This window comes from Solenopsis invicta, chromosome 7 (assembly GCF_016802725.1).
Source record: "Solenopsis invicta isolate M01_SB chromosome 7, UNIL_Sinv_3.0, whole genome shotgun sequence".
In the NCBI taxonomy this organism is placed as follows: Eukaryota; Metazoa; Arthropoda; class Insecta; order Hymenoptera; family Formicidae; genus Solenopsis; species Solenopsis invicta.
Window position 1 is genome coordinate 569,565 of NC_052670.1, and position 25,436 is coordinate 595,000.

General features: G+C 38.2%; 2 protein-coding genes and 1 long non-coding RNA gene across 11 annotated transcripts in view; 1 reads left to right on the forward strand and 2 right to left on the reverse strand.

Moving 5' to 3' along the window:
- Positions 1–775: 775 nt before the first annotated feature.
- Positions 776–3,355, reverse strand: LOC105193501. The gene is made up of 2 exons (XR_850598.3): positions 1,802–3,355; positions 776–1,719 (listed from the first exon to the last, which is right to left on the reverse strand). It is a non-coding gene; the product is annotated as an uncharacterized LOC105193501 (long non-coding RNA).
- LOC105193500 (mitochondrial uncoupling protein 2) lies at positions 1,260–12,889 on the forward strand. 2 transcript variants are annotated; one of them, XM_011157955.3, is made up of 6 exons: positions 1,260–1,415; positions 5,293–5,834; positions 5,926–6,047; positions 7,834–7,943; positions 10,007–10,222; positions 10,316–12,889. In XM_011157955.3, exons 2-6 carry the CDS (start codon positions 5,715–5,717, stop codon positions 10,699–10,701), a joined length of 954 nt encoding a protein of 317 aa, XP_011156257.2. In that variant the 5' UTR covers positions 1,260–1,415; positions 5,293–5,714; the 3' UTR covers positions 10,702–12,889. The 2 variants fall into 2 exon arrangements, with proteins under 2 accessions (XP_011156257.2, XP_011156258.2); XM_011157956.3 differs by lacking the exon at positions 1,260–1,415 and adding an exon at positions 3,354–4,932.
- The window catches only part of LOC105193503 (cytosolic carboxypeptidase 1), a 40,355-nt gene continuing 27,346 nt past the window's right edge, over positions 12,428–25,436 (reverse strand). For 5 of the 8 annotated variants that reach the window (XM_026135670.2, XM_026135668.2, XM_039452243.1 and 2 more), the window contains 4 exons: positions 17,979–18,231; positions 17,514–17,638; positions 14,215–14,367; positions 12,428–13,564 (listed from right to left, as the gene is read on the reverse strand). In XM_026135670.2, the coding sequence (XP_025991455.2) occupies positions 13,453–13,564; positions 14,215–14,367; positions 17,514–17,638; positions 17,979–18,231 (643 nt within the window). In that variant the 3' untranslated portion in view covers positions 12,428–13,452. The remainder of the gene's footprint in view (positions 13,565–14,214; positions 14,368–17,513; positions 17,639–17,978; positions 18,232–25,436) is intronic. The other 3 variants (XM_039452241.1, XM_039452242.1, XM_039452244.1) reach the window with 3 other exon arrangements.

Consider the following 25,436-nt stretch of genomic DNA (forward strand, 5'->3'; position numbering starts at 1 on the left):
TATTAATAAATTCTGCGAGATATTAAAAAGTCAAAGTACAAGACAGCTGGCGATGTTACGTATTACTGATCCTATCAACCGGTTTGGATAAGCGGTTCTTGAATGAAAATTTATATATAACTTATTGCTGTCATGAAGATATTTAATATATATACAGGGTGTTCATTAATGGTTGTACTCACTTTTTACCATAGGAGCATGATTTGGATATGTATTTCTAACTTATTTGGATATGTATTTCTAACATATTATTATATTAGAAATAACAAATGCGTGCTCCTATGGTAAAACGTGGAGACAACCATTAATGAACACCCTGTATATTTAACATGCATACACACGGAAAGAACAATTTTGCTATAATACAGATGTGAAAATAATCACGTTGAACCATTTAGTAAGATCCAAATTGTGTAGGATGTTTAACTTGGTTGCTAAAATGTCAAAACTGTTTGCAGCAACATTATTATGCTTGGACGTTCTACATAATTATTTTGATGATCCAACGTAAAATATAATTTTCTGTTGTTTATCTAGCTAAATTTTTAGATGTTGCAGTAAAATTGTTCTTTCCGTGTACACTTTTCGAAAACTTAATTATAACCAATCATTTATGTGACGACGAAATTGTAAGTGTGGCATTTTTCAAATATAGGTTCCTGTGATTCATCTTATGTTTTGACATTTTGTGCAATAGATAAAACAAGTTCACCTCGTGAGAAGACAATAAAAATGTAAAAACAAAATGTTAAAAGCCACTGATAAGCCGCAAAAATATAATTACAGTTCTTTATTTCTGTATTATCTGTCAAAAGTAACATAATAGCATTACACAAGAATTTGAGTTGCGTAACGTTACGGGTATAGACGTTATGCTGCGCCTGTGCCACTATTGTTTAAAGTCTTTGAAATACAAATAGCTGACGTCACGAAATATCATTAAATGCATTTAACTGCGTCGCCCAAGTTGGAAATAAAATACGCCGGACGTATGATCCGCTCAGTTTAATTGGACTTTATGAACGTTGAAAGGGGTAAATGAGAAATTTCTTTTTTACTTCATCTGTTTTATCGTTGTCTTTTTCTACTTTTTATTTTTCTTTTTTCTTTTTTTTTACACAAAAAGTTCAACTTGCTACCAAACATCGCTTCATTAATTATGACGCAACTGTCTCGTAAAGGGGGTGCGGACTCGCCCCCGCGATGAAGAGCGTGTATGCGCCGCATTCGGCCGATCGCGCTTCTAGAACTTATCGATTTCCGCAAGCTCGGCGTTCCTTGGTAGAAAATGACGCCATAAACGACCACTGGGCGGCTTCGACTTTGATCTTCCTCCATTGGCCGGCGAACCGGTATAAACGTTGCTTACTCGCAACTCCTTTCAGTTGTGTTGTTACCCATTCACTGTACACTTGGTAAGTGATCCACGTTTTTTTTATTCCCTTACTATTCATAATATCTTACAATTTGTTAATCCGCTAACGCCGCGCAGTCGAATGGCGTATGCTGGCAATTTCCATTTCCATTTGCATACTTTCGTTTACATTTTATTTTCTTTATCGCTCGATCTCTTTCCTTGGCTTGTTAACGATATTACTATTTATCAAGGATATTAAATGCATTACTTGTGGAAATATGATCTTTTCATTACTATTGGACATCTCGACAGATTCGTCTTGTCGTTTTAAAAACACATTATGACACGTGTTTATAGTAAAACTATAATAAATATTAAAATAATATGATTATTTTACGTATAACGATATGTTACGAGCGTAGGTGGGTGTTTGACACATCCTACCTTTATTTTATCACAGGATTTAACCATTCGGTGGGAAACCAGCTGATGTCAGCTGACGATTATAAATATAAGTCCGCGATTATCGTATCGAACCCACCAGACACGACAGCTGATTGCATTAATACGAGTCGCTGCGATTGCGTTAATGTAAATTTACGATGCACATTTGTTCCAGTTGATTTTTTACGCAAATAGGATTGCTTTGGTTGCGTAGACATCTATTAGATATTTCGACTGTATGTATAATAAAAAATAGAGGCGAGATTGATAATTTTATGAATGCTGCACACGCTACTAATTCAAGTTTAAAAAAAAAAATTTAACAGTTGCTAAAGCGCTTGATATGCAATATAAATCTTTTTTCTTAATATTGCTTGTAATTAAAAAATTATTAAAAGTTTTTAAGAAACATAGTCCCGATTCAATGTCTATCGACTCTCGTCACAGTTTAATCTCCTCGTTCCTTTTTCAATGTAATAACGCTGTAAAATAATAACGGCTGCAAAAATAGCACCTACTCGGCTAATTGCAATTAACGTTAATTGACATTATTGATCCGTGCAAATATGCAAAAATTAAATCGTCGGACGCGGCCTACCGCAAGTAGCAAATAGGAGGAGTTTTCCCACACACCAGCCGTCATTTAACTCGCGTAAAAAAATTTGTTCGCGAATCAACGATTTTCTGAGCAATTAAATGAGCTGCAAGTCGAGTTTGAACGAACGGGGTTTATTTATACGAGGCAAAAGCGCAGCACCAAATCCACGTTACGTCGATTCCTCCAAACACTTACGCCATATATACAACCGTAAATAAGCCGGAAGCAAATACCTTCGCGTGCAATTTTCATTTTACTTCGTCACACACATGATCATCGTAACGTAATCCATCGATTCCGATTCTCGCGACGGCACGAGAAAGCCGGGGAGTCTTTCGAAAAATAATGTATGAGCTTGAGCTTGAACTTGACCTAGACCGAAATAATCCGTCCTGCAGCTGCGTCAAACAGCGTTCCGGTAAAAAGAAAAATTAAACTCAATTCTATGTCAAGAATTTCGAGAAAGTAAAAAAAAAAAAAATTAAAAATTTTTAAATAAAAGGGAAAATAATACATGTAATATAATTGTTATATATGGCACAACAACAATTTTGATGAATTCTATTGGAGAACGATGTTGATAATAAAATACTTGGTCACTCTTTCCACAAGCGTACAAGTATTTCGTCATTTTTTGTCAACGCGACAGAAACAATTAATACAAGGCTTTCGTTTCGTATACTTGCACAAGGATACCGTAAGATTTCCGCATTTCTCGAAGGCTATCCCGATTTCTTTGAAAGAACAGAAAGCAACAAGCTAAACGATTAACTCTTTATGTGCGATTGAAAAGATTTAATTCAATTTACGTTTATTTGATAGTATAAAATTATATAAAAAATAACACTGCACGATTTGATAATATTGTTTTGCAAATTTCTTTTTTTCGAGAAACTAAAAGTATTGTAATTAGTTGTAACATTTATATACATTTTTTAAAATAAACAACAATACAAATACTTTTTAAAGATGTTAAAGTTTATTTAAGAGTCATTGAAGAATTTTTTTATACTTGTAAAAGCAATGAAAATTAACTTAGAATTGTCGATTGTCATGTATAGAGAAAGTGACGAGAAACGATGTGTGAACAGACGTTGCAAGCAGAACAAAAAGTCATCACGACTGCAAAAAAATGATTATAAAAAGTCATTTTTTAATCAATAACAATTTACTTAAATGTCACTTTGACGTTACCTGTGGCTCGTTGTTCTGTTTGAGGAGTATTAAATATTACGAGTATAAGAAAAAAATTTGTGTAAAAATAAATCTCGAAATATAGAACAATTCTCAGTTTCTGTAAATTTTGTCAAGTCCTTGAAACGACAGTTAAAAGCATAAAGCCCCTCGTGATGACAGTTGGAATAAAACTCTACCTACTCTCGCAATGACAAACGCATGTGACGTTGCGGAGGCACGACACCCGCGTCTTCGTCACGGATCGAAAATAATTCAAGCGCGGACTTTGTACTGCGTTCTTTACGAGCGTCGGCGACGTTCATTCTCTCGATACGAGTTTGTGTTGGTAAATTTTAAAACGCACAAGCACACGAGATGATTGTTTGGACTATGTACTGGAACTTTCAATTCGTTCGTTACGTAAATTGTTTCAACAGAACTTGGTTAATCAGGTAGCCCATATAAATTCATTTACAAAGTCAAAGAAAAAGAAGTAAAGCATCTAGTCGTCTGCTATTTACGTTGAATGGTGCTAACTATCTCTTTTCAAGTTTTAAAAAAGGCTGAAAATTTGTTGACGCGACCCTTTCCTTAATTGACAGCAATTGAACACAGAGAATATATTGCATAGTGACGATGCATTGATTTTGATTGTATAATTACTCGTTTAAGCTCAATAACAGATCAACCAGTTGCGATTGATATTCAATAGAGAAACGCGCGGTCTACAAAGTACAACACGATCGAACAAAGTCTGCGAATATCGCGCTGCGTCGCGTCCTTTGAACTCGGAATGTCCATCCATTTATTTAATCTACTTATCCATATTTATCAACAATTTATATTGCGACATAAGTAATGGGTCATTATTATTGCGATCATTATTACTGCGACTCCAATTACTTTAGCGATCCCCTGTAACGTGTAACACCGCAGCCAAGCAGTACAAATGACACATCTACCGATATACATGCGAGAACATTAGCGTCGTTAAGCGTCGTTAAGCGCCGAGATGTTAATCATTACAACCGCGAATTAAGACGTTTACGCCGAAGCTCTCTTCTCAATATTGGCAAGTTACAGCCAGCCGAGCTGGCCAAAGTTCCGTCATCATCCTGGTACGGCGTTCTATTTCGGTCGGCCAACCGTGTGCCAAGATTTCTTCTTTCGGGGGCAGAAACTAAGATATGCCCGACGCGGCATCACGCGTCTACAATGCAATCTTAGAAAACCCGCCGTCAACGTAACTTGGCGCGAGACGCGACCGAGCCTCTTGATCGCAGGACACACGTGTCGTGATAACGACGACGGCAGACGAAGACGGATCTACTCGTTACTAATCACGATTAACATTACGGTATGTCATTACGATGATCTCAACGCCCTGTGAGTGGTTCGCGATAACACGACGTACATTATGTACATTCAGTACGAGAGTGGATTTTCGACGCCGTTCAATGGTCATTGATCTTCGATAAATGCGCGTTCGAGTGCGTTACCTTCGGTCGCGGCGTGATTACATCGTGGTGTACTTTTGTATACTGCTTATCAACCGCTTCATTTTGTAGAGTCAGAATCACACCACGGCATTCCCTCATTGGGATAAAAGTAGCGGCTATCAGCTTAGCGGCGACAGTCGATCGCGTTCGCATCGAGTCAATTTCTCCAGTCATATATATAATACTGTACGACCTTCTCTACTATCGTTTGTTCGCAGGAAAATAGTATGTATAAAGAAGTTCACCATCGGGAAATCAAACACGAGTGCTCGCGATCGGGATTACTCCACGCGTATCCCGATCACTTCAGGGAACCGTGTCTTTAAGACCACCAGGTGAACTCATGAACATCTGAACCCTTGTCCCCCTCTCCCCCCCTCTCCGTCCTCTGGTAGGACTTTGTATATAGTGTACATAGAATCGCTCGCCTAAAAGAAAAGAAATCCCGCTGGAAGGGAACGAGCGAGCTCGAGGGACTTCTCACCGTCACGCAAGGGAGATATTAGCCGGAAATTTATTAAAAAATCTTCCACTATCCTCCACACGCTCACCTTCATTTACCAACGCCCATTAGCAGTGATAAAGGGAAGAGAGAGAGATCTTGAAAAGAGAAAAAGAGAGTGACCAAACAGCAGAAATCATGAAGCAGGGAATGTCGGACGACTTCTCGCTTGGCGTGAAACTACTTACCGCGGGTACCGCGGCCTGCATCGCCGATTTAGCCACTTTTCCATTGGATACCGCCAAAGTCAGAATGCAGGTAAAAATTGCCTTACGTTTCTCAAAATAATTGTGTTCTCTTCTTTGCTATTCTGAATTCATTTCTTTAATAATCAAAATAATTTTTCAAGATCGCGGGAGAAGGGCAAGCCCTGTTACTGGCATCGGCGGAAGGGCCGGTCCTCGCGGTAAGAGCGAACCAGCCGGGATTGTTCCAGACCATCGCGAACATCGTCAGGATCGAAGGCGCAAGGTACGTTGTTCGTTATTCTAATTATAATTTGAAAATAAAAACGATGGTAGGTAAAACAATCTTATTTGCCTTATTAACGCTTGTATACGGTATTTAAGAAATCCGTAAGTGCAGAGCTTCCTCTTACCTAAAAATGATGATTCAATTTAAAGCTTGTATCTTGAAAAATATTTATAAAGCAATCACTCGTTAATAACTGTTTCACGTGCTATCGATCTCTCTGAAATATGATATGTTCTTCGCAATATACACCAACTATTATTATTAATCAATTTTCTTGTCCCGGCGTGTGCCAGATCGATTCGTCATTTTTTTAACTAAATTACACGTATAAAACAATAAAACGATTTTAGGTATGGAACGAGTCCTAATTATGAATCAAGTTTGCAAAATTAAATGTTTTACAGACATATATAAAATAACATTAATAAAAGTACAGAAAATATTTTACAATCTTTAATATTTTTATATTTATTGTAATATAAAAATACCTTTTTAATCATTGCTAATATTTAGGAAAAAAATAGAAAATTACCTTTATCATCTTATGTTAGGAGACAAAAGATTGATGAGAAAAGTTTTACAGCTTATTGTTTTTTTTTTTTTTTAATTTTGCTCGATATCTGGCACACGTGCAATAAATACTCATTCTGGGAAATTTTTTAAATATCTATTATACGATTAAATCGAATAAATATAATTTTAATTTTGCTCTTCGATCGGATGCCGTAGACAAGTGTTCGCCTACGTTAATTTATGTGCAAGTAAAATAAGTAAATGAATACGATTAGCTCGTAAAAACTACGCATTATATTTGAAGGTTGAAATATATAGAACGAGATAAGCATAATAAAACTTGTCGATGGCATTTCTATCAATTCCTCTTATTATTTTATTAACTTTACAAATTCTTATTTTTATTTTTATCTTGCACGCGCGGGTTGTCTTTCTTGTCTCTGTAACTTTCATTAACGCTCTTCACAAAATTCGCAAACTAGATATTCTGTTTCGTTTTTGTCATACAAAATTTATGAATCCATCTTCATCAATTTCTGAAAAAAACAATTTGTGATGCGATCAATATGAACGGATACGTGATATTTCTCGTAAACTTTATGCCGCGTAAAATGTCACGAAATTTCTTTCTATATCTTTTGATAGCTGTCACTCACTGACGGAATTGCTTATAAAATTTTGAAAGACAATCCGCTTATCCCTTTTTACACACATTTCCCCTTCGTGATACATTTCTCTTAAGTTCTCACGTAGTTTCTCTCTTTTCTTTCTTAGTTTCTTTTTCGTTGATTTGATTTCATTTACTTTGCTTATATGTAGATATATAACGATTTACTTTCCCAATCACTGGTGCCTTCTTCCTTGTTTGGGTTTTTGAATCGTGATACAACGTTAAAATTCGTGGCCAACTGATGCACGCTCTCTCTTGATTATTTTTCGGTTCTTGAGCCGCTTCTCTTTTCTCTCACGCGCCTCCGAACTGTAAATCGCTTCGTGAACAAATAGCACTGACTTTTGCTAAAGCATTAAATATATAGAATATCTATTGTAACAAAAAAGAAAAATGGGATGAAATCGTGTTAATAGGAAAAGGGGGAAGAGAAAAAAAAAGAAAGTTGCGCAATGTTTGCGTAAAAGGAAAATAATATCTAAAAAAAGAAATTGTAAGACAGAAAAAGAGAGAAAGAGAGATGTATAAAAAACAGATGCCCTAGAGATGAGTTTGAGGGTGAATTATGAGGGCGGTGAGCTTGAGCGAGGGTGGTTACAGGAGCCTGTACGGAGGTCTATCCGCGGGACTCCAGAGACAGATGTGTTTCGCCAGCATACGGTTGGGCCTCTACGACAGCGTGAAGTCAATCTACGCTGGAATTTTCGACGGTACATCCAACTTATTGATAATATATCTCCCATGATATATATGAGAGTAATCGCGTGTGTTACAATTTCATCGATTCCTCAAACACGCGTACAATACACACACATATGTACGGAGTGTCCGGAAAGATCGAGGCCACAAACTACGTGTCAATGAGGTCGAGCAAGTGAAAAAAGTTCATATAAATTAATATTATAAAAGTTCAAAGATATTTTTCAATTGTTATAATAATGATAAAAAATATTCAAAAATTCTTTCTTCCACAAGAATGTAAGCTTTTATTCATTGAACTAATGACTGTCGAATTCTTTCGACAGTCATTCTTCTAATATTTATTATAATTATTGTAAGAATTGATATATAAAAAAATGTTTGAACGTTCATAATTTTTTAATAAAACATTTTTGAATATTTTATATGAACATTTTTTATCTACTCAACCTTATTAATACATTTATATAAGTTTGGCTTCACCTTCCTGCACACCCTGTATACATTTGTACGTCATGTACAGGGTGTCTCAAAATTTACGAATTAAAATACCACAGCAAAAAATTACTAAAAAATAAGTTATAAAAATATTTGCCAGTTTTTATACCGGGTTAATTTTTAAGATATAAAGGTTTGCTGGCTTACTATAGTAAAACAGTTGCCTGTCCTTGAAATCTCAGAAATTATTGCTCGAAACGAATAATAAAACTGACAAATAGGTTTAGAACTTTTTTTTGAGAATTTTCTTACTGATATTTTGATTTGCAAATTTTGGGACACCAAAATATATAATAAAACGCACGTTTCATCACGCATACGTACTAGTGTTAGACAGTGTTTGACTAAATATAATTTTAAAATTGTGAAATAAAAAACTAAAAAAACACTAAGTTAACAGTGACAATTAATAATGAATGTCCAACACTGTACTAAAAAACACACATTTTTAATGGATGATTATACCGGCCATTTGCTTTATTACGGTGAAAACTTTTATAAGCTTCATACCCGAATTAGATCGTTTTGAATCGACATGGATATTTGAAACATGCGTTATCACCTTCATCGTTTTCGAGGCTAAGAGAGAAAGAAAGGGAGATTAAAAGAATAAGAGATAAGTTAACGATCAAAAAATGAAAATGGGAGAAAAGATTGAATATAACAGCAAAGGTGAGGACTCGAACATCTCTTGTGACTTTTACTCGCTGGATCGGACAATCGTGAGACTATTATGTATTTATACATTTAACTCCACTTACATTCGCAGAGAAGCTTTGATTCGTCAAACTGTTCTTTTTATCTCAAATCTTTTTGTTTCAAATGTATCTGTTTAAATGTAACGAATTATTGTAAGATACTCCATCTTTAACAAATTGTTGTGACTTTTCTTAAACTTGGCTTAATCAAACGTATTTGTAGTTTAACGATTCAATCGCTATGCCTATTTTCTTCGGGGCATTTCGATATCGTTAAATTTGTGATTATTGTTGGAAGTTGCTAAAAATATATGTAAAAATCAATGTGCAAAATTTTGTAAATTACTTACAATTCGTACATTTTTGCGTATGCACCAATATAACAATACTATTCTGTAAGCGGTTTTTCTCTTTATTTTAAGTAAAGTCAGTTTTAGTATTCCGTAAGTTGTACATGTGCAGACAAGTATCGACAACGCCGTCGAAAAATACGATAGAATGACTTTACGAATAATTATCTCAAATTTAAAATAGAATTCCGATTGGATCTTTTTCTATTTTTACAAAATTGACTTAATTTACGATTATTATCTTGATTTGATCGATAAGAATAAGATTCTTATTTTCGAGATTATCGAGATGTCTGTTCTCGATAATAATTTATTATTCGCAATTAACATGAAAATGAGTCAAAGTGACTCTGAAAAACTTGTTGATGTTTGTGATTCGAATATTAAAGACGTATCATATTAATTCTAATTGGAGAAGAAAAGAAGCAATAAAGTGATCGACGCGCAATTCGCGTCCATCTTATCTCGCTTCTTAATTGGTAAATTATCGGATCGTAACTCTTTATCATTGTCATTTTATTTCAACAGGTAACAATAAAAGCGGTACGTCCATGAACGTCGGCGTACGCGTCGCCGCGGGATTCACGACGGGCGCTTTAGCGGTGATGATCGCTCAGCCAACCGACGTCGTCAAGATCCGCATGCAGGTTGGAAATAACGGGCGATCAACAGTGAGGTACAGCTCCACTCTTCAGGCATACAAGAGTATCGCCAGTGGAGAAGGCGCGAGAGGTCTTTGGAAAGGTGAGTACTACTCGTTAGAATTTGTTCGTAAAAACAGTATTAGATGAAACAAGACTTTTAACTTCTTTTAATTTACTTTTCTGTCACGCGTAGGACTCATACCAAATATCTCGCGAAACGCCATCGTGAACGTGTCGGAGATAGTATGTTACGATATCATCAAGGATCTGATCCTGGATAGCGGTTATCTTCGCGACGGGATACCGTGCCACTTGACCGCCGCGACAGCCGCGGGACTCTGCACCACCCTGGCGGCGAGTCCCGTGGACGTCATAAAGACGCGTTACATGAACAGCCCCGCCGGCGAGTACAAGGGCGCGATAGATTGCGCCGTCAAGACCTTCGTCAAGGAGGGCTCGAGCGCCTTCTACAAGGGCTTCGTACCGAGTTTCTACCGCCTGGTATCTTGGAATATCGTACTGTGGGTCACCTACGAGCAGATGAAGTTACACTTGAAGAAGCTATACGGCCACGAATGAGATCTTCGATCACCGAGTCCGATTATTCCGTCGAAACGGCGCGAAAATTAGTTGTAATCCGTTGTAATCTCTCTTGAGTTACCTTCGAAATTTACACGTCCGTACAAGATTAACGTTCGCTTAGATAAACCGTACGAATCAAACTCATAGGTAAACTCGATGGGTAAACTCGATGTTCCGCCGTGCGATGCAATTTCACCTGACGATAAATATCTCACTACTGCTTCTTTTTCGTTCGTTTTCCTAAATGCAAATGTGCGCGTATCGATGTTTATTGAATTATTCAATGATAGGTTGATCAACAAGAATTATTTGCACCGCTGGAAAGCGATCAGCAGAAAGAAATAGAACTACAATCTCATTTGGTTTACTCTAGTTTTCATTCAAACGTGCACATACGCACTTACACCGATAAAAACAGTTAGGATTTCTTGATAATTTATATGAAACAAATTTATAGCGTTTTTGATTGCAGGGTTTCAACCCAATCCTAGGTGAATTAACATGGAATGTTGCTGGAACCGTCCAATTAGAACCTAAAGTAAGGCATGTGATGCCATTAATTCACTTCGGAGTAGATTCAAACTCACTGCAGTCAAAAACGCTATTAGATTGCGTCTGTTTTATATATTTATAATAAGGCGTTAGGCCATTTCTCGATAAGGATTATACGTGGATTATACTATGATTTCACATCCCTAACGCGCCAAATAGACAATAATGCTGTCGAATTTCATTCCGATATCTTTGCTTAAATCTATTGTAGATAGAGTCTCGTAAACAACTGTGATCACAGACTAACGAATCCTCTTTTTAACATCGTGTTTTGTATCGCAATTTTTTGCATGTACAACGTAATCTCGATTCAGTCAATTGATATTATCTAGGGCACAATTTATATTGTAATTTAATTGACGAATTTTTAAAACTACATTGTCATTACAAATAATTTAGTCTGCAAAAAGCAGCGTTGAACATTTTTTTACAAAAGAGTACGTGTTTGTTATTTTTATTGAAATACAACATTTGCCAACTCTTACGAAAGGACGATGCGATTTGACATCCGTGTGATACATGCGTATCGAATTTCGACAACTATTTATCTTAAAATGATGTATGTGAATGTAGTATACTATATGACTGAGCTATTGACTGCACACAAGAGTCTATTCAAAATTAGATTTTTTAATAAAACATTTACTTTAAATAATAAAGAAATGCCGTTAAAAAATAATGCAAGCAACATATATTACCATAATTCTGCAAACGCGAAGATATGCAAAATACTGAATGTAATAATTTCTCTGCTTTCAAAATTTCAACACTGATATTAATATAATACGTTGCGATATTTTATAATTATTTTTAATTATTAAAAAAATGTAATATTACTTAATATAGATAATTATTTATTGCGACATTTAGCATATTTACACTTTCCAGATGGATTATTATAAGTCGACTTATTAATTTTTTATTATAAAATCACTGAAGCAATTTATTGATCTTCTAAATTCTTTCATTACTGTACGTTGCTATGTGTTTGCTTTGAAAATGCCTACATTAAAACATTGCTCAATGCAATAACACTAAAAATTTCCAAAACTTATAATTATAATTATATTGATACGCATGTAAAGATGTCATAAAAAACTGAACAGCTCACTGTTCACGACGAAACGCTTAGAAGGTCTTAGGACAAGGTCTCATAAAAATTTACAGGGAATCACAACTCGTTAACATTTATTTCCTATATTTATATAATCGTATAATGTGTACAAAGTATAGAGCGAGGTACCGTATTAGGGAATGACACAGCTCCCTTTTATTTTTGGTATTATCTAAACCTTTCTTTTACAGATGATTGAAATTTTTCAAAAATGTTAAGTTCTCTAGGTGCCATTGTTTTATCACCGCTAATAGATGATTTCGTGACATATTTCCAACTTTTTATTTTGGAGCTAAATAACTGTACGCGGCCATATTAACTTAAGTAGCTGCTCTCACGTATTAAATCTATAGCAAACATAATCTCGTTTACCATGGAACTTGATTTGCGAAATATTGACTTCCGAGATACATACATATGTACAAATAGACTTTACGAAATGTAAATAGTATTTTCATAGAGAATAGCTTTAAATGTTTGTTACCAGTGTTTAAATAAATATTGTTCCGTGTATCTCTCTTTGCAAAGTGTCGAGTATTTCTTTGCACTACGTCATTTTATTCAGAATTGAAATAATTTGTGTACTTTGTGTTGAATTTAAAATTTAAAAGTGCAGGAGAGTAAACGTTCGTAATGAATTTTATTGTTGAAATAGCTGCTTCGATACTTGACTAAAAGGTGCAGTCCCCTAAGTCTCGAAATCGGAATCATTGGATTCACTACTGGAAGATACGTCGTCGTCCATACATCCTGATTCCGCGAGAATATTTTTCTCCATAGAAATTCTAAAAGAAGTAACAAGCGCAATTAATAACGAACATATTGAATTGATAAGCCAACTGTCGATTAACTTAAAGAGTAATAGATGAATAAATCAACTGATAGCTCTTTTCACTTACTGGCCATTATCATTAGTTTACAAAAACATGTTAGGTTGATCAATAACGGGGGAAAAGGGTAACATACATTAACAATGTTACATACAACAAGTTAGCGAAAGCGTTAAATTAGTATTATACGCGCACACGGACAGTCACACACAAATCTTGCCTTATAATACAATTGTTTAATTATCTCGTTTGCTAAGAAAGTGCCGTGGTATGATGTATAGCGTGTTTATCTTGAATACATTTCGGTATCTTCCGTGACTTTCTTAAAACACACATTCTCGGGCAACAGGCTTGCTCTGTTGATCTACGTTGAATAACACATCGATAATCTTTTATTACAGCCCGTAGAAAATTTAAACTTTGAGAAAATTATTTTCTTCAAAAATTATAATCTTAGAAAATTATGTGGGTAATTATTTAGATTTTAAAATAAGGGACTTACCTCGAACCTTGAGAAAAATGTACTCATTCGTTTTCGAGTTATTTAAGCGTTAAAGTTAACGAGTTGGGCTTCATTCTATTCTTGTTTATGCTTAATAAACAATAAAAACAGATGAAAATAGCGCTTTCAATATGAATCGGACCGTGACCTTAGTCAATATGGCAGATATCTTAACAGCTCTAACTCATTAACTTTAACGCTTAATAACTCGCTTCGCGGAACAGATCACGTTTTTCTTCCAGATTCTTTCATTTTGAATAGAAACGCGTTGAATAAGTATATTTTTATTAAGATTTGGGATAAAGCCACTATTTTAAATAATTACCATGATTTGTTAAACGAAATACTGTATCCTTGGAGACACATTTTTTTCTTAATATTTTGCAATTTTTTTTTAATAGGTGGATTCTATTTCATTCAGTTGTGTCTCAAGAAATTTATATTTAAATCGATTTCTATTATATTTTTATGAACAATCAATTGATAATATCACGGTCAATATCTGAACGTACTTCCCAATAGTCCAATCGTCACCGCCGTCCTTCATCATAGATAAAGCTTGGCAGAAATCTCTCCCAATGGCTTTGAGGTGTTCTGTGTCGAAATGTAACCCCGCCAATATGCCTTGATCGCATCCACAAAAACTGCTTTCCATCGTGTAACTTCTGTTCGAATAAAATGTTAAATGGCGCGGTGCATCGATATTCTTTCAATCATTCACACAAAAAAATAAATTCTTAATTCACGTATATTTTTATTCTTGAAAGCTATTAGTTTTTATTTAAGTATGGAAATGCTCTCTTCAATTACAACTGTTCACTTGCATCAATAATAAATGTATCTGTGCAAAGTATATTTTATTCTTAAGATCGTATTCTCGTTTCTAATATCATATTGTTTTCGTGACAAACTCAATCACATTATTTGAAAGCTATTTATTCTTGGATTAAGAATTACATATTTAAAAGAGCGATCTCGACTTATACTCAAAGGTCACTTGTTTCGCGTTCACAGGCAACAATGTGCATAACAACCCAGTGGATTCTAGTATATCAAGCAAGATGATTCACCTTCTGTTTGAAAATAATTTTGGTTATTACTAGTAAAAATAATGCAGTTGGCAGAAGTAAAAATTACTGGCGTTGCGTTTCTTCTACCAATAAAACCAGTAGACGATCCCAAATAGTCCAAAACGTCATAAAGATTTTCAGGTTAAAAATTGCAGATATTTCAACGTTACCGCAAGCTTGTAGTACCATTGCAGAAATCTTTTATAACTTTTATACAATATTACAATGTTTCAATGTAAGGTTTATGTAATGTTTCTTTAAACTTTCATGTGTTTTGAAAATAACTAGTTAAAGTTAAAAATAAAATTATTTAAAATTAATCAAGTTAAATTAAAAGTTATTAGCTTTATTATTTAACTTTTAAGTTTTTAATTATCCAATCCTGCAAATGAGTGCTTGTACGAGAGCTTGTAACGCGGTGCGATGCAAGATCTCTCTAAAAGTAGTTACGGTAGTCTCGCGCAGCGAGAGAGACTCCGCATTACGTGCATACCGTCTCTATTAAAGCCCCACTCGGGTCGTTGACCGCAGACGGTCCTGCGTCAGACAGGCGCACGTGCTTACCGTCTGGGCCGCCTCCCCACTCTCTTCAGCCGACGGAGAGTGGGGAGGCGGCCCAGACGGTAAGCACGTGCGCCTGTCTGACGCAGGACCGTCTGCGGTCAACGACCCGAGTGGGGCTTTAATAGAGACGGTATGCACGTAATGCGGAGTCTCTCTCGCTGCGCGAGACTACCGTAACGACTTTTAGAAAGATCTTGCATCGCACCGTGTTACAAGCTCTCGTACAAGCTCTCATTTACAGGGTTGGGTAATTAAAAAATTAAAAATTAAATAATAAAGCTAATAACTTTTAACTTAACTTAGTTACTTTTAAATGATTTAATTTTTAATTTGTTATAACTAGTTATTTTTAAAACACATGAACTTCAATTTATTAGCTTTTTACCAAAGTTAAAAATATATTTGTATAATAAAAAGGTTAGAAAAAAAATTTTTTTTAAGAAGAACAAAAAAAAAGAAAGAGTTTAAAATGAAAAATGAAAGAAAAAGAAACTAGAAGAGCGAACATACACAAAAAAATAATATACATTTTTAATAATCGCTGGATCAGGTGTAATATTTTGAAATTTTGATATAAAAATAAAAATTTTGTTAATAAAATATTATTTTCTTTTCTGTCTTTCAGAAAAAATCACATGTAATAAACGGATAAATATTATGAATTAAAACTTTAGATATAAAAAGGAAAAGAAATAAAATAATGAAAAATAAAAGGAAAAAAAGAAGGGCAAGAATTTAAAATAAAAAGATCCATATTTTAATAATATTAATCATTAACATCACATTATAAAAGTGAAATTTAGAATCATAACTCAGCATTAAAAGATTAAAGAGACATTGCATAAACTTTACATTAAAACATTGTAATATTGTATGGAAGATACAAAAGATTTCTGCAATATTACTACAAACTTGCAGTAAGGTTGAAATGTCTGCAATTCTAAACCTGAAAATCTTTATGACTATCTTTATGACGTTTCGACTATTTGAGATCGTCTACTGATTCTACTGGTGGAAGAAACGAAACGCAACGACAGTAATTTTCACTTCTGCCAACTGCATTATTTATACGTGTAATAACCAAACTTATTTTTGAACAGACTATCAATGATTGAAATAAGTGAGGATACACAGTAAAAAAATAAAATGCTAATTTAACACTTTTGTATGTCCCAGAAAGTTAGTCCACTTTAAATTTTAAGTTAAAATAACTCAAAAGTTAAGTTAAAATAATTCTTATTTTAACTTAATAATTTAAAATAAAAGTTATTTTAACTTAAAATTTAGAGTGAATTTTCTGGAACATTTTATTTTTTTTACTGTGTAGTTTCGTAAGTGAAATATATTATATTCACAGAGGATGCTTTCAAAATGTGATTCAAACTTTCAACGATACGTAAAATGTTCAGCTCGTTCCATTTAACTTATATCCATAATTAATAGACGGCCGACTTTGCCATAGTGATAGAGAAACGCCGGTTGCTTGTACACTCAGGCGGATTTGCCGCGACGAATCTGCTGCCCACGAGCAACATGAGTGAAATGTGCGATAAATCCGCCGTAGCAGACCCACCCGCACTGAAGGAAAAATAATCCTAATACATGCATATTTAATATTAAACAAGAGCAATTCTATTCTTTAAATAAAGTAAAATTTGTTTTTAATTAAGAATATCTTTTTGCTTTGTGTTAAGAATAATTTATTCTTCATCAAAGATTATTTATTCTTGGCGCTATTCTAAGCATAAAATATGTTTAGATTAAAGCGTTTCTTTAAGAATTCATTTTTTTGTGTGAAGATTTCATCAGAAATTATATAATAAGAATCTGAAAAATTTTCTGGAAAATTACACAGAAAGTTTGAAAAATTTTGCAATTTACATAAAAATTCTGACACATTATTTATATGAAAAACTTTGAGCAAAATGTTTACGAGGGTAGCAATATCGACTTATATAAATATAAATGCAAAAGGGAATGTTTTACCAAAACATTAATTTTGATATTAATTTGCTAAACGGCATACGCGGATTTAAGTTGCGAGAGAATCGATCTTTTTCGCGAGACACGCGTAACCTCGACCTTGCTACGCGAAATCTTATTGCCAGCTCAGATCCCAATCTGCCCATATAGCCGGTGCAACGCGCGGCGCGCGGCGCGCGGCGCGCGGCGTTTACCTCGGAACACCCAACTGCCGCCATACAGCGACCCTGGCGGTGGATTCCTTGTTCCTCTCGACCTTGAAGGAACAGAGCGGCAGAGCAAAAGCCGGCGAAGTCCTCTGCATAAGGTGCGGTAACATCTGATACAGAAAGAGAGTTGCAAAGATTACGAGATCGCGTTGACGAGACTTTGATGCAGGGAATCAAAAGGTCCGAGAGAAGAGGAACACTTTCTCGGAGCGCAGCTCGATGAGTAATGACATCAGCGTGGCGACGGACGGCGACGGACGCGCGAAACGAATAGGCGAGACCGTCGCCGTCGGCGAGTAATTGCTTGTGCAAATCGAATGTTCGCGTTGAAAGGACGGTCTCGCTGAAAGTGATAAACGTCTGGCGGGCCGGCCCGGTGGCAGGTAAACGTAAGGATAAATGATGCCGCGCGCGAGATCTAAAAAGATTACCTAGCCTCGATTCCCTTACCAAATACTGCACCGGCTGGTCCGGTTTCGCCCTGTCCGCGGCGCTCCAGGAACCCGACCTTGAACAACCGAACAGAAACACGTTCTTCCTTCGCGAATGGCCGTGGTAGTCGACGAAAACGTGGGGCGGTCTCTGCAACACCCTGGCGCAATATTCCATCAGGCCCTTGGCGTGATAGATGACCGGATGATATATCCGATTGGGACTGCTCCAGCGTCGGTTCAGGTCCTCGTTCGTCAGACCGTATCTATTGCTGTCGACAAGCGAAGCGACGTATACGTTACACATATACGCGGAATCGAAAACAGACGCAACGGCGAAGAAGGGAGATGGACTTTTGTCTCATAAAAGAAATCGGACACCGGTTCTATACCCGGCATTACACTTTGCGGAATGTTACGATCACGACGTTCGTAAGATCGTAACGTTAAAACGCTAAAATTGTTAAAAATCACCCTCGCTGTTACTCGTACGGAAACGTATCGTAAACGTGTCACGTCGTCAACTATCTCGCGAATTGGAAATTCCGAGCTAGCCCTTTTCAATGTGACATATATTTCCTACTCGTTTTTACGGCTTTGCTCCGTTTCAATATTCACCGTGGATGGATTCCGAATGACTCCATAATGAGGTAATTCTAACGAACGCGCTCTTCGAGCGTTTACGCGCTACGCGAGAATACCGGAGATATTTATGCGTCTCTTCGGAGAGGTAATCTGCGAGCACACATTATTTATTAACCAATTCCCTAAGACGCTCGTTTGGATTCGCGACGTAAAATATATCTGGTAATTTCCTAACGTTCGCCGGAAGAATTCGTAACGTACATACAGCGCGTTGCAACGGATTATGCAACGGCATAATGGCCGACGACGATTCGACCGGCGCGGCGCGATCGACCCCCCTCGCGAGAGATCATTTTCTTTTAAGGATTCAACCACGGTTAGAAGGACGTTTCCGGCGGCCGGAAACCGAGTCGGAGGAAGTGACGCCTTCGTGTCGCGCATAGCTAATAGCGGGGGCATGGTAGGTGACAGCCGATGAAGACTGTCGCTTGAATTATAGCTGTCCTCCTGACGTCCGCCGGACCCGCCGTTCGCGTCACCCGGGGACCGCACTGATATCTCTTCAATCTTTGTGGAATGTCAAAGAAGGCAGTTCTTTTTCGATCTCTGGCCAAGTAAAATAACGTTACGTGCAATGCAAACCTTTCGTCAAAGTTCTGTGAAAGGACATTGGAAAAATCCATTTCGAAATTTTTCAAATATCTTTAGCCTCTGTTGATAGACTTGTTTGTTTATCTAACGCGAAAATACATGACGAGAGCGACGACTGCCGTCCATACGCCGCGATGACGATGTAACGCTTGATGGTGTCCCGCCGAGAGAGAGAGAGAGAGAGAGAGAGAGGACGTTCACCGTGGCGCGCCATGTTCGCAGAAGCCGACAGCGAAAGAGGACAGTCATTCGAGATAATAGATCTCATGATGCACATGCAACGCCAAAAAAGCGGTCGCGCCGCGCGCGTTTCAGAACGCGCACCGAAACGAAATTGCGCGGAGAAGCGCAATCGCTTCGTCAGGTAATGCCATTAAGAACATTCAACATCTGACGGGCGAGAGCATTGCATCCGCGAACGGGTTCCCGTTCCGTCTGGAGGTCCGAGATACGATTTCAACGCGAAAAGTTTCCCCTTTCCTAAATTTAAACTCGGGAAACGTGAAACGAACTGGCCTTTCATTAAAATTTAAACATTTGAAACAAGATTATATAAAATTATTTCCAATCGCAGCTCTCTCAACACTATATAGGAATAATAAATTTACATTTAAGTTTCTATAATAATAATAATAGTAGTAGTATCTTATATTTAAGGTACAAGTAGAAGCACCGAATATAGGCATCGAATGCATACAATAGGCGAGACAACAGTGAGGACGTTGATTGAAGCTTTACCTGAGAATTGTAACTAGTATAAAACGATTATACGAGTACTTAATATTATTACGTATTATACAAGCATCAACAAGAAATAATAAAATCACGTTTATAATAAATAATAAAATTGATACAAACAAAGGTGGAAAGAGAGAAAGAGAGAGAGAGAGAGAGAGAATAGAAATGAGTAAAATAATGATAAATAAAAATAAAAACTAGGGAAATAAAACAATCTCTTACTTCGCTCAATAGCTTGCTAAACGTCTTAAAATCTTTTCCAAGTTTCGACGACGGTAATGCGATGTAGAAAGGCTGTAGAGAGAATTTGAGGATGAGTCACATGTTTGGAAACGTGTGATTGAATGACTATACAACGAGAGTGTCGCTGTTTTATTAACCGATATAATGGCTAGCATCAGTCTCTTCGCGTCGGCTGCCAATGTCAATGACTCGGAGGAGAGAGCCTTGACTGCGAACTTGTCCTCTCACCTCTGTGAGAAGGAGAGATCCTGTACAAATTACACGTAACCGACCGTTCGTCTCGGATCTGCTCCGTGTCAAACGTTCAAAGGATACCGACTCTTAGGTTACGTGATATTCCACGAGTACTTGACTAACGCAACTGGATGAATCATAATTCGAAAAGTCTGTTGGAAATTTGGTTGGTAAGCGCTTTAATCGCTCGTAAGCGATCGTTCACAGATTGTTCGCCGCGTACGAACGACAGACTTCTCCGAAGTTACGATAATCGTCGATGGCCATTAGGCTCGTACTAATTTTGCCTTTCCGCCCATTTGAGTCGACTCGCGTTACGATCAGTTACCTTCGCGTAAATCTAGTCGTAGAAAAATAGCGCGCGGCGGCAAGAACGGCGGTGTGCGGCCGCACCGGCCGGTGCGGCAAAAAAGGGAGGCCGTAAGATATCGGATCGCGCGAGAATTCTCGGAAGAAAATCGAAGAAGAGACTCGAGCGGAAACGAGAACTCGCGCGCGGTGTGCCCGTTCTTGCGATCGTAAAGCGAAATCCTCTCCTCTCGGGAACTCGCGGGCTCTTTCCTAGGGCCCTTCTTCTACGTATCGCGTATTTCTTCCGTGAACTTTACTACCATCATGTCCGCTCGCATCTATCTCCGTCCCCTTTTCTAAAGCCTGTGTGCCACGGCAGCATTTTCTCCGAGGTTATCCCGGGGTTTAATCGTGCAGCCGCCGCCGCAGCGGACGTTTTTCCCCCCTCGCTCTCGCCCTCGCCCTCGCCTCGGCTCCACCACGCGTTTCCACGCGTCTCTCTAAATCTCGCGCGTTCTCATGAGCGATCTTGTCGCGCGAATGCGTGTCGTTTCGTAACACGTTGCCAGCATCGTTACGCACGCAAAAGTGCATAACATCCTGATGTATATCGCAGATGTCATAAACGTCTTTGTATTACGAAAGTGCTAAAGAAAGCGCGTTATATCTCAATGTTTGTACATTAAATTATATGGCTACAAAAATAGCCAAGGGAATTGCGAATCCGGTAAGAGATGTATATAAGATAACATTTTCAGAGAACGAGTCGAACGATCCATATAACAATTTTCTCGAGACGCGGCGGTCATTTCTCGCGAGACATCTAGCTTAATCAACGCAACGTCGAGGGACTGTTGCGAGCGTTAATTGGAAAAAGACGACAACCTGTTTACCTCTTTACGATACTAAAAATACCGCAAATACGTCGGTCGTAACGAGATTCGACATCGTCATTTTCAGCGTTCCAGCTTATTCGGAGGCACGCGAAGCATCTAAGGACGATCGAGGCTCATGGACATTCTGGACGCGCAAACATGTACGCGCCCCGGGTGCAATTGTGGAGCTGGGGCTGCGGCTGCGGCTGCGGCTGCGGCTGCGGCTGCGACTGCGGCTGCGGCTGTTGCGCCCGAATGGAAGAAACCGAATGACGATTCTCTCGCGAATCGTCGTGTAAGGACTAACTGCACATTAGAATATTCGTGACCGGTCTCGATTTGCATTCCTCTTTCGACCCAAGGTCTCCGGCCGGAGTCGACCCTTTTTCTACGCCCGGCCTTTGCCGCCCTTTGGCGAGCAAATCCATTCGCTTCTTCTATGCCTTCCACCTCTCTCTCTCTCTCTCTCTCTCTCTCTCTCTCGTCAACCATTTCTTCGAAGGCACTCGTCTCCCACTAAAATGCGCGCCGATGCGATTTTCTCTCGCAAGGAACAAAACGCGCTGCTTCCTCGCGAGTTTTTGTGAGTGCGAGCAAGATTCTAAGCGTTAAGAATGTTTTCCGAAGCTTAACGCGTCGATAAAAAGTGACGTTATAAATATACACGGGACGTGGTGTGAGCAAATGGCTGAGACTATCGTTCGACGGAGCCTCCAATAAATTACTCTAGAAATGTGGATCAGCCAGATATCACGGTCGTTTTAACGAATACTCGTGGATCAAATGATTCAACGATATCAACCACTTTTATTGGTCTTCCTTATTCCCTCTAGTTGATCCTTATTCCCTCTAGTTGAGGAGACGCGATATTACGCGAGACTGAAGCGACTACGCTTGTCCGAGGCAACGCGAAATGCCTTCGACTCTCTACTTGCTATCGATTAATTTTCTTAGAGCGACCGAGTGTTATGACGATACGATTTCCGGTCGCACTGTTATCGAAACGATCACTGATAAAACTGCTACGTATCAGAAAAGAACTGCCGTTCGTAAAATTATACTGCTTTTACCGGTTTTTCCTACGCACACTTCTTCCAAGCTGCCGAGTTCAACTAATGCTGACGAAATAAGATAAAATACTATATCATTATTTTTAATTAAATTTAATTTATTGTGTACCCATAAAATTACCCTAAAAAGAAATGTCAAGTGCTCGAATACGATAAATAGGAAGGCACCAACGTTATAGGTGCTATGAAGCCCAGCGGTAACTACAATTAATCAATTCAGTGATAAAGTAACATGTACACGCATATTATTCAATTATTTTTTTACATTAAAAATACATATTGCACACAATTTTAACGCACACAATTTTAACGGCATTCAATTGCTGTTAAAAATGTGATTTTTAAGTTACACATTAACTTTAATGTAAATTTAAAGTGAAAAACACGTGCATGGAATTTAGTGCACTTTTGATAACATTAAATTTACATTAAATGTACATTAAACGTTTTTAATGTACCTGCTTGAAATTTGCTTCCATTACATAAAATTCTGCTGGTGTTTTTTAACAGGCGCACACTGGAAGAAAGAGAAATACGATAATGCGATATAGTGAAAAGAAAATAACATTTTATTCGCGCAATTGTTCGAATAGGAATAAATCTCGTATTAAGCTGATCGAGGCCCTAGCAGGGCACTTTGTTGCGCACGTCGCGTCGCGTATATGTTCAATCTGCATATGTAAGGATAATGGTTGCGCATTGCCGCGTGTAAATTATTTTTACATACTCGGCATGAGAGCGCGCGAATACCTCGTGAACCTCTACGTACTCGCGCGTGTAGAAGAGTATTTTTCTTGGAAGAAAAAACACGCCACAGCTACGACCGTACGTAACGAGCTGGTCGATCGTGTTAAAACCTGCGGGAGGGTGAGCCTCTTCACCTCGACCCCGTAATCGTGAGCGAGTTCACGGTTTCAGGTTCTAGGTCGTCCTCTCTCAAACCCCAAGCACGTAACCGCAACAAGGACGTGAGTAAAGAGGCCGCGGTTATGCGGGATTATCAGCTCCTAATGATTCGCGATCATCGCGACTCCTTATTACGGGTCATTCGAGCGTTCCGTCGTTAATTACAGCGCGACGCGCGACGCGCGACGTCCGTCTTACGTTGAAAATAAAAAAGACAAAAAAAAAGAAGCAAAAAGAGATCGGCGCACTCAATCGCGCCCGCGACATTACGTATTCCGCGTATGGTTCCATCACGTCACATTCCGCGCGGCTGCTATGATTTCATTATATCCCACAAGAAACCAACTGTCTAAATATATCTCCAGCGAGACAGCGTCTACATAATAAGATACGCGGGTACGTAATCGATGAACCATGCTCCGGAGAAACGATCGGTAGTCGAAGGCGATGTTCTCAACTTGGAGCCATCATACCGCCCACTGCTCGTCTTCTACGTCGTAAAGATTGATTAACCGGACAATGTAGTTACGCAAGGAAAAACGTGAGACGCCAAACGCTATTTCACGGTTGCGATCTCCTGTCGCGCGCGTTTCATTATAGTCTCATCAAATCTTTGAACAGAAATCCAATATTCCGAATAATTACATAGTTACGCTTATATTTCGAGATTCCATTTAATCAATTTTATCATTTCGTGGTAATACAAATTATTTGGGTCTCACAACGTTTCACTTTTAACAATTCCTCATTCCTTTTTATAAGAGAAAAAAAGAGTTTTAAAATTTCTCAAATTTGGAAGCAAACTTCCCGAATAGTTTGACTCTCTAAAAGGGTTACAAGTCGCGTCGTAAAAAATATTTCAAGGACTGAAATGTAGGTGAGAAGCACTGTTTTAAGAGCCTCCAAAGAAAATAGTAAATCTATGAGCTGTTCTGGTACTAACTGAATTATGGCTCCGAAAGAATGAACCATAAAAAAGTGTGCAAGGTCGTGCGGCCCTTTCGTACTACGAAGTCGCTCGACCACTCCTGCATACATTTATAATTGGAAATTCTTTCGGGATAGAACGAAATTCTATAAATAGTCACGCTTTTTTTGGTATCTTTCTTATCCCTCCGCTAGCGATTCCTTTCCTCGTCTTTCTCGACGTTACTAGACTATTCTTGAGAATCGAAAACGGAAAGCGTTTCGTCGCCAGCTATTGGTCGAAGACCGTCGTAAAAATTATTCGTAAATTTTTGCAAATTAACTTACGATAAACGATGTAAAATCTAATGAAATAATCTAGCTCTCTTGAAATTGACACGAAAGAAAAATGGTTTGGAAAATTGTCACGTCGATTTATCATTCGTTTACCTAAAATTCATCCCTTATCGAAGAGATAATTAAGAAAGATCTCACGCTCCTTCGATAAATGACGAAATGCCGCATGAGGATCACTGTCCTAGAGGTATCAAAATGGAGGAGCAAACGCCGACGAAGCCTTCGGGGCAGTATGGCTTCTCTGATCGTCTCGGTCCGAGGCGGTTCGCGAGAGCCGAGAGTTCCGTACACATAGAAAAAAGGAGAGGGAGAGAAGCGCGCTCGGGGAGAGAAGAGACGAAGGGAGTCGCGGCGCGGTAAGAGCAAGGGTGGAAGAGGGGAGGAAGGGTCCGGACGAGAAAAAGATGCGAGAAGAGATGCGAGCGAGGAAAGGAAAGAAGAGGGCCTTACATAGCGATCGCTGGCAGGGCCTGAAATAGACCTCGGCAAGAATCCCCCTGTGGCATCCTGTCCCTCGCCTCTCCTGTTCCTTCCAGCCACCTTCCTCTCTTCTTCCTCTTGGTCGCGCTGACCGCCGCGCCGCCGCCGTTGGCCGTCGCTGCCCGCCACGCTGGTACCCCG

Bases quoted from the DNA above. Each gene is read 5' to 3' on its own strand.
- LOC105193500 (XM_011157955.3), top strand. From the start codon at position 5,715: ATGAAGCAGGGAATGTCGGACGACTTCTCGCTTGGCGTGAAACTACTT. The intron at 7,944-10,006 runs GTACATCCAACT...TTATTTCAACAG, and splicing joins CTACGCTGGAATTTTCGACG to GTAACAATAAAAGCGGTACG. The intron at 10,223-10,315 runs GTGAGTACTACT...TGTCACGCGTAG, and splicing joins CGCGAGAGGTCTTTGGAAAG to GACTCATACCAAATATCTCG.